General features: G+C 39.9%; 1 protein-coding gene across 7 annotated transcripts in view; it reads right to left on the reverse strand.

Annotated features, from left to right (window-relative positions):
* The window catches only part of TNR (tenascin R), a 718,245-nt gene that overhangs the window by 73,541 nt on the left and 630,210 nt on the right, over positions 1-14,494 (reverse strand). For all 7 annotated transcript variants that reach the window (XM_056815577.1, XM_001373475.3, XM_056815578.1 and 4 more), the window contains one exon: positions 10,840-11,025. In XM_056815577.1, coding sequence (XP_056671555.1) covers positions 10,840-11,025 — 186 coding nt within the window. The remainder of the gene's footprint in view (positions 1-10,839; positions 11,026-14,494) is intronic.

The following is a 14,494-nucleotide window of genomic DNA, read 5'->3' on the forward strand; positions in this document are numbered from 1 at the left end:
TTTGCCTTGATTTCCTCGTCTATAGAATAAGAAGGAAATGGCAAACCACTCTGGTATCTTTGCCAAAATCCCTCCCCCTAAATCCAAGTGGGGCTCAGTCAGACATGACAAACAACAGCAAATTCTTCCTAAGTGCTTTGAGCAATAGGAGTGCTCAGTAAACTACTTGCTTGACTGACCTTTTCCTTAACAGGAGTAGGGAGAATCAATCAAACAGCCCCTTCTATATGCCAGGTACTACATTAAGTGCTAGGAAAGGCAAAGTGACTAATATCTTGACTCTTTGTTCTTTCCCCATTTTGTCTTCTCCAAAAATCTGATCCTGAGACACAATGAAGTCTTGAACATGTAGACTTTCAAACAAATGAGGGAAGAAAGAGAGTTGGGTGTGTGTGTTTTTTTTGTTCCTTTGTTGTTTCTTTTTAAACATCATTCAGTAGGTTGATTCAGTTGGTTAGAGCTTTGTTTCCAAACCAGGGAAGTGTATTGTGACAGCTTGGTTTATGTTAAAGAACTCTTGGAGTTCCTCATTTTCCAGTCCTAAAACTAGAGAATGGAAGTAATTTTGAGGGGAACAAGAAGGAGTTCATCTGGTCAGTCCATGGGTTTGTAGTTAGGTTTGCAACAACCTAAATTCGTGGTTAGGGGCTGAGAGGATGCTTGGTTTCTCTCCATGCCCCTTCCTCCAGAATCTCAAACTCCTAACTTCTAGTCCTAGAGGCAAAGAGAAAAAGCTTGGATAACCCTGTTCCCTAAGAAACCTGGGAGCTGAGGAGACAACTGAGGGTTAGAGAAGCTGGTGAGCTAGTCAACCCAGAAACATTTATTAAAATCTTACTTTGTATCAGGGATGGTGCTACATTCAGGTTACAATGAAATAAATGCTAAACCAGTCCTTGCCCTTGAGGAACTCACATTTAAGTGGAGGTGACAACACGTATGCATAAGTAGCTACATACAAGATTCATTAAGAGGAGATGAATGATAGCCTTAGAGTAGGAGGCTCCAGGAGCTGGAGGGGCTAGGAAAGGCATCCTGAGGTAGGTCGAATTTGAGCTGAGCCTTAAAGGAAGCCAGAATTTTGAAGAAGAAAAGGTAAGGAGAAAGTGCTAATATAGGTAAAGGCAGTGGTACAGAGGGTAGAATATGGGAACTAGAGTTAAAATCTAGACCTAAACACTTAATGGCTATGTGACCCTGGGGGAAAGTCACTTTACCTCTGTCTGCCTCAGTTTCCTTATCCATAAATTGGGGATAATAATAGTGCCTACCTCCCAGGATTGTTTTGGTGCTAAAATGTGATATTCATTAAAGCTTTTGCAAAACCCAAGTACTATGTAAATACTAGCTATTATGATGGTGATGATCACAGTAAGGATGATATGGGGAAAGAATTATCTGAGTATTGGGGAAAAGGAGACATATTGTGAATTGTATTTGACTCAGCCACAGTTCTTGAGAACTCTAACTCTAACTATAGAAGTCCTTCAGAGTTGGACCTTGGACCCTCTTCTCTTCTCCCTCTAAACTATTACTTTTGATAATCTCATCAGCTCCCTTAGATTTGGTTATCATCTCTATACTGATGATTCTCAAATCTACCTTTCCTGCTGACCTCCAATCTCTCAACTTCAACTACCTTTCAGACATTTCAAAATGAATGGTCAGTAGATATCTTTGACTCAATATGTCCATACCTGGATCATTACAACAATCTGTAACAATACAATTCCCAACTAAAATTCCACTTTCTAAAAGGAGTCTTCCTCAAGTCCTCTTAATTCGAGTGCCTTCTCTCTGTTAATTATCTCCTATTTATACTATATAAAGCATGCTACATATTTGTTTGTATGTTATCTTTTCCGTTAGACTTAAAGCTCCTTGAGAGCAAGGGCTATCTTTTATATCTTTTTTTGTTTCCAGTGCTTAGCATAGAGTCTGACACATAGTAGTTGCTTAATAAATGTTTATTAATTAATTAACTATAAACAGTGAAAAATGTGGGGATCACACATATGTTGCAAAGGAATCAGATGACAGACCCAGGGTCCAAGCAAACTTATCTTCACCAATGGGGAAAACAACAATAACAACAATGGCCAATCATTATCCTCCATGAAAGGTAGCCTTTGATTACTATTTTGTAAGTCAAGGTAAGTGAGGACAGAACCATGACCAAATTCCAAGATGGGCATTGTGTCCTTCCTTCCTTCCTTCCTTCCTTCCTTCCTTCCTTCCTTCCTTCCTTCCTTCCTTCCTTCCTTCCTTCCATAGGGACTTTAGGCAGTGTCTATTATTCTGCTGTCCTTCTGGAGAAGTAATCTAGCTGTCATGTCAGATTGATCATATTCTGTTAATTATTAACTGGCACCAACTTCTGTGTGAAGAATGCCTAGCACCTTTGGACCACAAAGGGAGTGTCTGATGGTCAGATAGATATCTTTGTGCCAGAGTCACAGAACTAAAGAGTTATATTAAAAGGTAGAAAAACCACCAGTAAAGGGAGGGGGGAGAATTGTTGCATTCAGAGAAACTGCAGTATATGAACCAGTTCTGGAGGTTTGGTACAGTACAGGGGTGAGAAGGTATAGGAATTCATGGTCTCTTTGGTCCCCATGTTGCAGAAGAGTGGGTATATGAGTGGGGAGGACAGGGGAGAAGATGGGAAATGGATTGGGGAGAAAACCTCAGAGTCTGAGACTGAACGAGTTTGATATTCAAGAAAGGTCTGGATTCAGGAGAAAGAGGAATCTACAAAGTGACTTCTTTTGGGGACTGGAAGTACAGATGCCCATGTGACTTAGAGGGCTTTTAGTCAATTGCAGGAACAAAGGGCATGTGAACAGGAAGCTAAAGTCAAGGTCAAAACATTAGAGGTCAGTTTCCAAGCTTTTGCCTGGAGGCTGTTTCCTGAGAGATGATCAAAACAAGGATTGCACCATAGATTTCATTCACAACCCTTTGTGGGAGCTAACTTTTCCTTCACTCTTCAGAGGGAATCCAGAGGCTCCCTGGGCTGGATCAGTGCTTTCCCCAGGGGCTAAAGGCCTATTTCTTTAAAGCCAAAACTGCCTAAGGCAGAGAGAAATATAACCCCTTCAAAAACAAACTCATCCCTGGAGCAAACTTCTTATGGTTCTCTCCTTCCTGCTCTCTAAACTCTGCCCTTTTCTCCCTCCCTCCATATCCTCTTCCATGCCCAGCAGCAAGAGAATTGATAATCCTAGTAATTCTTATCCTAGCAAGTAGACAGGCAGAGGACTTTCTACCAAGGCTCTAATCCCTTTGTAAATCACTTAAGCTATTTGCCTTTATAAACTTCCTCCATGGTGAGCTCCTAGAGTTAATTACATGTAGCCTCAAAAACAAAAACAAAACCACCTCCCCAGTGGGTTTAATACAATTTCCTTTATCATAAATCAACTGTGTTGGGAATAGAAACTTCTAGCTGGACCAGGAGCCAGGAGAAGTGGCTAGGGTTAGAATGACATTTCAGACATTTACTAGTTGTGGGGCCATGGGCAAATTTCTGACCCATTCTGAGGCTCAGTTTGCCAATGAATTAACAGAATGAAAAGAATATTTCTTAAGTTGTTACTAATGTGCAAAGCGGAGGATATGAAAAGAAATGGAAGACAGTCCCAGCTCTCAAAAAGCTCACATTCTAATGGAATGGACTGGGGAGATAATTCATAGCTTCAAGACAGATGGAAAGATCTCATGGTCCTTAGGGCACAGATGAAAAGCAGATGACAATGAATCTTTTCTCCAAAGGACAGGTGGCCTCATCCATGTGTTTCTTTCCTCTCAACTTCTCTATGTCTGTCCATCCTATGTAACTGTAATCTGTCTGTCCCCCAAAAGTTATATGGACCCACCCAACATTCTAAAGGTAATTGGTAGCCTCCTGGAAAGTGTTGGGCCTGGAGTTAAGGCTTCTCTTAAGCCCTTGAGAGACTACTAGGTAAGTAAAGGATGTGCAGTAATTTTCCTCAATCTCACTACACAGTAAGTCTATCTTTCTTAGTTTATAGATCTCTTGTATAACATATTTTACATAATGTGTATTATTTTTAATGTTATATCCTGTACACATCTATTCTGTTAAGATTAAAAGTCTCTGGAGACTGTCAATTTATAATTAGTTATTTAATAATGAAAAGCAGACCAGAGAAAGAAAAGGCTCTAGCCAATGCTACTAGCCATTCTCTTGGCAAGTCTCCTCCAAAAGCTGGTCTGAAAAGTGAAGATCCGGGTGCCAGGCTTGAATATACCTTCTCTCTCTGAATTTCTAGACAAAAAAAAAGCCCTTTCTTCTTAAGACTCAGATTTGTGCTCATTCTGGGCAAGAGGAGGGTCTTCAGGATACCAAGGAGTCACAAAGGGCAAAAGACAAGGGCCTTCAGGACTCCAGCAGTCAGAGACCTTTAGGATGGCAGCATATTAGGCTTGTGCACCACTATCTTTCCTTTATCCTATTATTTTAAATAGTTTGTTTACAGATAAGCAACAGGCTTTGCCTGTTTTTAATTAAACCAATCAGGTGATGATTAATTCAATCAGAGGGTGACAGAAGTTGTAATTTCAAACTTCATATCAAAACTCTCACTTTATAAAATCTAAAGTTAATCTTGGGATACCAAAGAAAAGGTATAGCTAGGGTTAATTTTCACAACTATGAATTCCTCCATTGTCCTTTGGGTGATCCTCATTTTCAGTTCTTTGGAGCCTGTAATTTTCTTTCTTTTTTAAAAAATGTATTTAATTAATTAATTTAGAATATTTTTCTATGGTTACAAGATTCATGTTCTTTCCCTGCCCTCCCCCTAGCTGTAGCCCCCTCCTGTAGCTGATACATGATTCCTCTGGGCTTTTACATGTGCCATTGATCAAGAATCATTTCCATACCAATGATATTTGCACTAGGGTGATCATTTAGAGTCTGGAGTCTGTAATTTTCTATCCCTTATAACACTGTAAAAAGAAGGTAGGTCTTTGTTTCAGGAAGAGACTTGGGTTCATTAAGAGAATTTTGCCTTGACAAAAGAATGTTGGCATTAAAAATACAGATCTTTGGCTCAGAGACAAGCTTGGGAACATTAAAAGAGCTTTGCTATTTCTCAAAGGCAACCTAAGAAGTTCTCTTTCCCCAATTCAATTCTGAGTCCAGTTTTATAAGTTAATTATAAGTTAAATGCATTGTTATTCAAAAGAATTTGGTCCAACTATCTAAACAAGATAAACTAAGATGGTAGAGAATATCTATCTTCCAGACTATATGCAGTTGGATGGACATTCCATAGATCTTACTTATCACTATGTTGTAACTGTTCATCCTTCATTTCCAAGAAGATCAATGACATTAGAGGTGATTTCTTGACTTGAATATGAATTGAAGCGAGGCAGAATTGAACAGTCATCAACCTCAATAGCTCTTTTAGAATGATCCAATTCCAGTGAAGACAAAAGTCAGGACAACTGGCTACAATGAGGGATCCAGGAGATGATTTTGGCATCTTTGGTATCTGACCAAGCTCTAAGCACTCCACAGTACCTGCTTCAACTGCCTTCTTAGCCACTGAAACCAGTTGTTCTCATTTGCCCATTCCTCTAGGGGAAGTCTTCAAATGCTTTGGGCTAGATGTTCCCCCCTTACTCACCAACAGGTTTGAGATCTGTCAGTTACCATCAAACTAGTTTAGGTGGAGGTGGATTTACCAGAATGTGGTTGTTGTGGATGCTATAGCTTCTTGGGGCCATAACTGAGAGTTGGATGGCAGGTGGAAACCAACGATGGATGAGCATCCTTAAAAAGGGCTCAGTAAACTCTCACAACAGAGGTGCCAGTCCTCCCTGAACACCTCATATTTTACATCTGAGTTTATTTATTTGCCTTGGACACACCCAGAAGATGGACAATGAGCTAAACTCATCTACACAATGTGGAGTAATAATAATTGTGCTATGCCTTGCTAGATTGGTATGGAAGAAAGTGCTTTCTAAAACTTAAGGAAATGTATGTGTATATTTACTCAACATACACAATATGTATACACAACACACACACATGCATATATATGTTATTATTTCCTTTCCATTATTTTCTTCATAGGTTCATAGTTCAAGAACTAGAAGGGACCGCTGAGGCCATCTAGTACAACTCCATTTTGGTGACAAGGCAACTAAGATCTAGGATATTTCTATGACTTATCTAGAATCATTTAGACTCTCCGATGAGAGTCTAATCAAACCCAGGGTTTTGATTCTGTTGTACTATGCTGACTCCCTCTAAGCATTCCCTTTGATAACTTACCCCTAAACCAGTTATTAGACCTCTTATTTGTACCATTTCATATCAGGGTGTATTTAAAAAGAAATATGTATTTAAAAAGGAATAATAATAGTAACTCATTTTATAATACTTTAAAGTTCTCAAAGAACTTTGCTGCTCTGTGGGGCAGCTAGGGGGTACAGTGGATAGAGCACTGGGTTTGCAAGCAGGAAAACTCATCTTCATGAGTTCAAATTAGTCTTCAGAAATTAGTTGTGTGACCCTGGGCAAGTCACTTAATCTTGTTTGCCTCAGTTTCATCATCTGTAAAGTGTAAGGAGATGGCAAACCACTCCAGTATCTTTGCCAAGAAAACCCTAAACTGGGGTCACAAAGAGGGAAATTTGACTGAGACAACTCAACAACAAATTGCTTCTTTGAAGTGGGGGTGGGTAACTAGAGATTTGATTGACCATTTTCCTATGCCATTCATTATTGAACTTAAATATCTCTTTCCTCAAACAGTTGCAGTCTTTTGAAATCTCTTTGATTTCCAAATCACCACAAGGCTCCACACAATGATGAATTGCTTTTAAAACATGTTCCCTCCAGCACCAATTCTAGGAGTTCCTTGTTTAACTTACTTTTTTTCTGAATGTCTCCTACTATCCACAAAAGTCACTTAAGGCAGCTACTCTGTTTCCTCTGTGTTTAATTTACCCCCATTAACTTGCTTGGTCAGCATATCTTTTGGTATCCTCTCTTTTTCTTCAGGAGCGTGTCTGTCTGGGGAAAACATTTATTATATTTACTTTAACTGGCCTCATTTGGCAAGGTCATGGGGAGATTTCATCTCAAAGGAAAATGGCTTTGATTATACTATCCCTGTTTATTTTACTCACTTGCTGCTGCCTTGTCTACCAAGACAGCAATTGCTTTTGGAGGACGCCAAGACATCGAATCCAGCTAAGTCATTCTACAAGTCTGTTGGCAGTCTCCAGTTCATTTCTGCCATTCAAAGTTTCATTCCCATCAGACAACGCAGCTGCATGTTTTCTGTCACTTACCATGAAGTCATAGGATCTTAGAGCTGGAAGAGACCATAGAAGCCTTTGTGGACAAATACTTCATTTTTGCAGATATGGAATCCAAGGTCCAAAGGAGGAAAGTGATTTGCCAAGGTGAAAGGGCACATTCATGGTCGAGTGGGGACTAGAATTCTGGTCTCCTGCCTCTTAGCTTGATGCCCCTTGAAATATTGCATGCTTACTTTAAAATTTTTTAATTAAAAAAAATTTTTTTTATTGAACAGGAAATGAAAACCACCAAGTAAGCATGGCATGGTAGAGACACTGCTGAAGTAATAAAGACCTATATTTGCCTCAGAACATTATCTTTGCATTGTAAAACTAGATTTGGAAAGAACCTCAGAGATGATCAAGTCCAATTTCCACATTTTATAGATGAGGAAGCTGAGGACCAAAAAGGATATGCAACTTATCCAATTTACAGATAAAGTAAATGGCAAAGTCAGGATTTGAACCTGGGATCTTTGACTCCACAGCCAGTACTCTTTCTTCTCTACTGCACCAGCTCAATAATTAATGCTTCCAAGCCAGATGAAACAAGAACATAGCATCTTATTAGTCCCCTCTCCCTATCCCCACACCCAATTTTTAATATTTCCTGATCCTATGGCAGATTTAAGTTATTGATGGAATATGCCAAGTAGAGACACTCTACTTCCATCTTTGCTCTCACACACTGCATTTATTTGTCTGCAATGCCTGCATGGCAACAGAGACATATTCCTAGAGGTGAAAGAAGGAAACTGGTAGGATCCAAGCGCCCAAATGAAGTATGCTCATTGGAAACAACTGGTGGAACATGATGGGGCAGAGAAGTCATGAAAGGCACAGGGGCAAAAAGGAAGAAGGGAAGTAGTTTTACTTAGAGAATTGGGACACACATTGTCTTCAGTTAATCCTTATCCTTTCTCATTGTACTTCCTATTCCTTTCTGCTCTCACCATGGTTGAAGGTGATCTAGTTTTAGCCACTTGCCTCAGCCTAATGTTGTTGGTTGTTCAGTCATTGTAGTCATGTATGAGTCTTTGTGATTCCATTTGGGGTTTTCTTGGCAGATTCTGGAGTGGTTTGCCATTTTCTTCTCCACAGCATGAATTAAATACGTTATTATGGTCCAAAAACATTGGCAAGCTTGCTTGTAGTTCTGCCCTTCAATAGCAATTTTGGGGTTCCATTTTCCATTGTCTGGTTGAACGAGTTGGCATATTTCCTTTGGAATATGCCCTTTTTGGTCTGGGTCTGGAGATCAGAACAGTTATCCCTTCCCCATCAAGAGGGTTAAGGGTGTAGCACCCTTGTGGTTTGAAAAATCCAAGTAAAATGTTTTTGGCCCTCCCTTCATACCAGAAAAAAAAATGAATTTTTTCTTTCTTTTTTTCTTTTTTTGCAGGGTACGTATAGTATCTTATTGTAAATTTTGAGGAACATATGCATTTCTGAGTTTCTAAACTTTGTCTGTGTTGTCATCTGGCCTCTGGGTGTCATCTATGACTTCTGCAACACTTCCCTACCCAATCCCCTGCTGCCAATCCCCATTTAATTTCTTCTGCCAATACATAATATATCAAAACTTGGTTAATTGTACTTTTCTGTGCTTTTCTAGGAAAGAAGTCCCTTGCAAAGATTTCATTAGTCTATGCCTATTTTGGGGAAATGGAGAATAGGAATAAGCTGATCAGATTACTAGAGATGGGCACCTGATTAGGCTAAACAGTATTTATCTGAGAGTGTAATTAGGATGATCCCAGACTCTGATACAAATATGCACAAAAGACTCAAGACTGAGTTACAGCAGAGGTTCTTAATTTGGGGCCCAAGAAGCTTCAAGTTATCGTCAGTGGGTCCATGAACTTGGAGAGAGACACAAAATAGAGCAAACCCAAATCTTATATCTTTCTGTTTACTAACAGTCAGATTCCATTGTAATTCTCCATATTTCATTTTATGCCTTTCAAAACATTATTCTGAGAAGGGGTCCATAGATTTCACCAGACTGCCCTAGAGATCCAAGACACACGAAACAGCACAGCCTCACTGGCTTAGGAGGTATTATTAAGAATATCATGGCATGGACTTCATGACACAGATTTACTACTCAGCCCTTCTGTTTTCTGTGACTATAATCTTGGGCAGTTTGTAGCAGATATTGACCCAAAGGAGTCCTGCAGTGGTATGAATATGGTAAAATAATACAGAGATGCACTAGGTAAGCCACCCACAAACAAAGGATACCTGGAGCCAAACTAAAATATTCTTCTCTGGTTCCTTACCTTAGGACTACTTTCAATGGAGTGGACTTAGCAACAGTGGTAACAAAGGCAAGACTTACTAAGACCAATATAGAGTTTCTGCTTCTCCTGGATCTTGCTTGTTGTCTTCAAGCAACCTCAGAATGAGAGGGATATGGGGAAAGTAGTGGAAATTGAGAGGATTTGTATGATGTTTACTATGTGCCAGGCCCTGTGTCCTTACAACAACTGTACAAGGTAGGTACTTTTAATCCTATTTTATAGTTGAGGAAACTGAGGCAAGTTGAGTGACTTGCCCATGATCACACAGCTAGTATTTTTTTTTGTTTGTTTTTGCATCTTCTCTTGTTTAATTTTAGATTTTGCAACATGGAGAAATTTTTTATTTTATTTTTTAGCTAGTAAATATTTGAGGTCAAATTTGAATTCAGGACTTTCTGTGTTCAGGTCCAGCCATCATCTATCTGCCTCTAAAAGACAAGGAGGAAGATAACAGTTATCCTAAGGGTTACTTCTCATAGCTCCTCCTTTGTTGTCACCACAATTCAGTTATTCTGGCTCTCTTATGGGGATAATAGAATTTAGGAATTACAATAGAACAGAAAGAACACAAACTCTTAAATCAGGGGATCTGTGTTCAAATTCAACTTCTGATAAATATTACCTGTGTAACTTTACTTGACCTCTCTGGGTCCAAGCTTTTGTAAAATTTTATAAAATGAAGGGGTTGGACTAGCTGGTTTTTGAGGTTCTTTCCAGCTCTAAACCTATGATCTGGTCATCTGAATACATGGTCCATTGTTTATAACCTCTCTTACCCCAGATTTCCATTCCCTATCCACCCAACCAATTACTCCTGTACCTAGCTTCCATCTCCAATCAAATATTATGAAAAGAGAGTAAATAAACTTAGTGATTGGGGAAACACAAGAAAACAAAACAGCAAAAACAACCAAGCCTCCAGCATCCCTACTAATGGATACATCTTCAGAGAGGTACTACTTGTTCCCAATCAAATGAGCAAATTATGTAATAAGCTTTTATCAATTCTGGCATTTCTCTTACTCATCATTTTTGAACACTGAAAGTCCTTAATTGACTTGAATGCATGTTTTACCCAAGAAGACCTTGCTCATTTTGGGGAACCTTCCGGCAGCCAATGACAAATGCAGATCCCAAGTGGTGCCCCCAGGGAGTGAGGGGCTTCCCAGGAAAGGAAGGCAATACTCACTGGTGAGGGTGGCTCTGGTGGTAGGACCCGGATTCTTAGGAGCCACCAGCTCGTGGTACTGTTCACCCGCCAGGGTGCTGTATACCACCTTGTACTCCTGAACCTCAGCCTCACTGTTGTCCCATTCAAGGTCAAGGCTGGTTGCTGAACGGGAGCCCACCCGTAAGTTCTTGGGGGCATCAATCTCTGCAAGACAGCAGAAACAACCACAGTAACAGCACTTTAGGTTTCCATGGAGCCATGGCCCTTTGGCCACATCTGGAGTTCTAGGGGTGACTTTGATGATCTCTTTAAAGGAGGGGCATTGACAGGTGGGAGCCAGCCTGGAAAAGGGCAGACAAGAGGGTGAGAGAACGACAGACCATATCACACAGATAAAAGGAATAGTGATGATTAGTCTGCAAGGGAGATTACAGAGGGAACATGAGATTTTCTTTCAATATTTGAAGGTTTACCATGTGGAAGAGAGGTTAGGTTTGTTTTGTTTGATCCCAGAGGAGGGAATTAGGATTAATGGGTAGAGGTTGTGGAGAAGCTGGAAAGGCAGATTTTGGCTTTGAGTGACAAAGAAGTAAAATAAAATAAAACCTTTCAACAATGAGATATCATCCAAAATATCCATTTAGACTACTCAGAAGGGTAGAGTAAGAACCTTATCCCCTGGAGAATGTGTAAGCTCCTTGAAGTCAGGGATTTTCTTCTGTTTCTCTAGTGCTTTGCACAGTGCCTACTATATGGTGGTTGTTCACTTTTTTTTTTTTCAGTCATGTTTGACTTTTGTGACCCCATTTGGGATTTTCTTGGCAAAAAACACTGGAGTGGTTTGCCTTTTCCTTCTCTAGCTTGTTTTACAGATGAGGAAACGGAGGCAAACAGGATTAAGTGGCTTCCACAGGGTCATGTAGCTTGTAAATGTTTGAGGACAGATTTGAATGCCAGTATTTTTGACTCTGGGCCCAGTGCTCCATCCACTGTGCCACCTGGCTCCCCCTAAGCATATGGCGGACTCTGATTAAAAGCTTGTTGATTACTTGTCAGGAATGTTATGGTTTAACAGTGAAAAGGTAATCTATTCCCCTCCCCCACTTAATGTTTTTGAGACTCAGTTTCTTTATCTTTAAAAGGAGTTTTGGTAATGAATACTAAGCAGGGATGTGCTGATACCAGCTCTAGCTTGCTCTTTAGAGCTGATTGTTAAATTTTCAGTGAAGATTTACACTATGGAAAATGGCAAACATACATATTAGGAACTGACTTAATATTATGTTGAATAGCTAGACATAAGAAAATGATCTAGAAAATGCTTACAATGCATTTTAAACTAAAGTGTATGGATTGGTTTTGGAGAACTCAAAATTCTTTGATTGTTAAACCAAAATCTGGTTTTGGTGATTAAGTATTACCAGCACATTCATGCCTTTAGGGTCTCCTTTCCATTTTTTTTAAAATCCCTCCCTTCTGGGATAGATAGGTGGATAAAGAGCCAGGCCCAGAAGTGGAAGGTCTGACTGTGTGCTCTTGGGAAGAACGTCACTTAACCCCAATTGCCTAGCTTTTACTACTCTTGATGCCTTAGAATCAATACTCTATTCTCAATCTTAGATGATCAGTTCTCTATCTTAGAATCAATATTTGTTCCAAAGCAGGAAGTAAGGGCTAGGCAATTGAGGGCTAAATGGCTTGCCCAGAATCACAGAGCCAGATCTGAGCCCAGGATCACCCCTTCCGACATTAAAACGGTGATCCTATGATGTAGTAGAGGAGATACATGCATGAAGAGCTAATTAATTGGGCACAGATAATTTCTTATGGTTCCTCTCAAAGAAGAGAAACAAGAAGAAATCTCTTTCTATTCCTTTGCAGAGATGGGAAGTCCATGGAGGTAGTACACACATTTGAGACTTTTTGAATGTATTGATTGATTTTTATGATTTTTTTCTTCTTCCTCTTTTTCTTTAAAAATTATTTATTAACTGGTGGAGCTCTTTAGAGGGGAGAGGAGGAAGGGTACTATGGGAAATTCTGGTTAGGTGGAGAACAAAAACCGTCAATAAAAATTTACTTAAAAAACATGCTGATTAAGTATTTTTCAAAGAGAGAAACAGAGCCTTGTCCTTTACAATGAAGGTATTCTCCCAGATGAGTGTCCAAGGGCAGAAAGTCAGAGCTCTCATTTACAGTTTATAGGCAGCAGCATTCATCAGAAGAGGAGGTATTCCAATAATATTAATAAGAATGATGACCTATAAAATCTATATCAGATTGCTTACTGTGTCAGGGAGGGGAGAGGGATGGAAGGGAGTGAGGGAGAAAGGGTGAGAAAAAAGAAGAGAAGTTAGAGCTCAAAAGAAAAAAATGAATGTTAAAAAATGATATATATAATATATATAACTATGTATATTTAATAATATATAATATAATAAAATATAAATATATATATATATTTAAAAATAATAAGATGGCAATTATTCCTATGATAATAAAAGAATAATATACAAATAGTACAAAGCAATAGCAACATTTATATAACACTTTCATGGTTTGTTTGATGCCTTACTTATTTGGTCCTCCCAATAACCCTATGAGTTAGGTGCTATGTCTCTCCACATTTTTTTTAAACCCTTTCCTTCCATCTTGGAATCAATACTGTGTACTGGCTCCGAGGCAGAAGAGTGTTAAGGGCTAGGCAATGGGGGTCAAGTGACTTGCCCAGGGTCACACAGCTGGGAAGTGTCTGAGGCCAGATTTGAACCTTGGACCTCCCATCTCTAGGCCTGGATCTCAATCCAATGAGCTACCCAGCTTCCCCCTCTCCACATTTTTTGATGAAGAAACTAAGTCATGTCTAAGTTAAATGACTTGCTGAGGGTCACATACCTAGGAGATGTCTGAGGCAAGGATTTGAACTCATATGTTTTTGAGGTCAAGTCTTATACTTTATCCATTATACTACTTGACTGCCTGGCTTTCTCTTTCTGACTTTCTCTAAACCTCTCCCTCTATTTGTTTCTGTCTGTCAGGCAGTCAGTCAGTCAGTTAGTCTCTCCCTCTCTTTTTGTCTCTGTCTGTCTGTTCACACACACACACACACACACACACACACACAGAAGAGCCTCATTCTTCTATCAGGGATTCTCCCTTATTAGCAGTCCAGTGTTACTCCTAGAGCCCCAAAGCCTCAGCTTTAATCACCTATCCAGTTGGTGTCCTCATGGAGTCCAAGGCATGGCACCTGGGAAAGCACTCTGGCTAATCTGAATTTAAATGGAGCTATGCAATGACTGAGGGCTCTTGGCCCAATTTCCCCTTAATGTGCTAACTCACCAGAGGCCTTGGGATGCTGTCTGTCCACAGAATGACTCCTCGCCTCACTGTCCTGCCTTCTCTCTCCACATGACCCCCTCTAGGAGCGGGAGAATGGCCTTGCAGTGGGAATGAAGCAGCAGATGTTTACCAGCTGCCAGTCGTCAGTATAACTGGCAACAGAAATCCATGCTGTGTTGAATGGAGGCTGCGGGAAGAGTTTCTAGGTAGCAGAATGTAATTGCTCCTGATTGGAATTTGCCTGGGCCACCAGCCAATCCCATCCCCATCTTTTTGGGCTAAGCATCAAGGGTTTTCTTTGCAATGTGGCTGCCTGGTGGAGAGCTCTCCC

The sequence above is a fragment of the Monodelphis domestica genome, chromosome 2 (genome assembly GCF_027887165.1).
Source record: "Monodelphis domestica isolate mMonDom1 chromosome 2, mMonDom1.pri, whole genome shotgun sequence".
NCBI lineage: Eukaryota > Metazoa > Chordata > Mammalia > Didelphimorphia > Didelphidae > Monodelphis > Monodelphis domestica.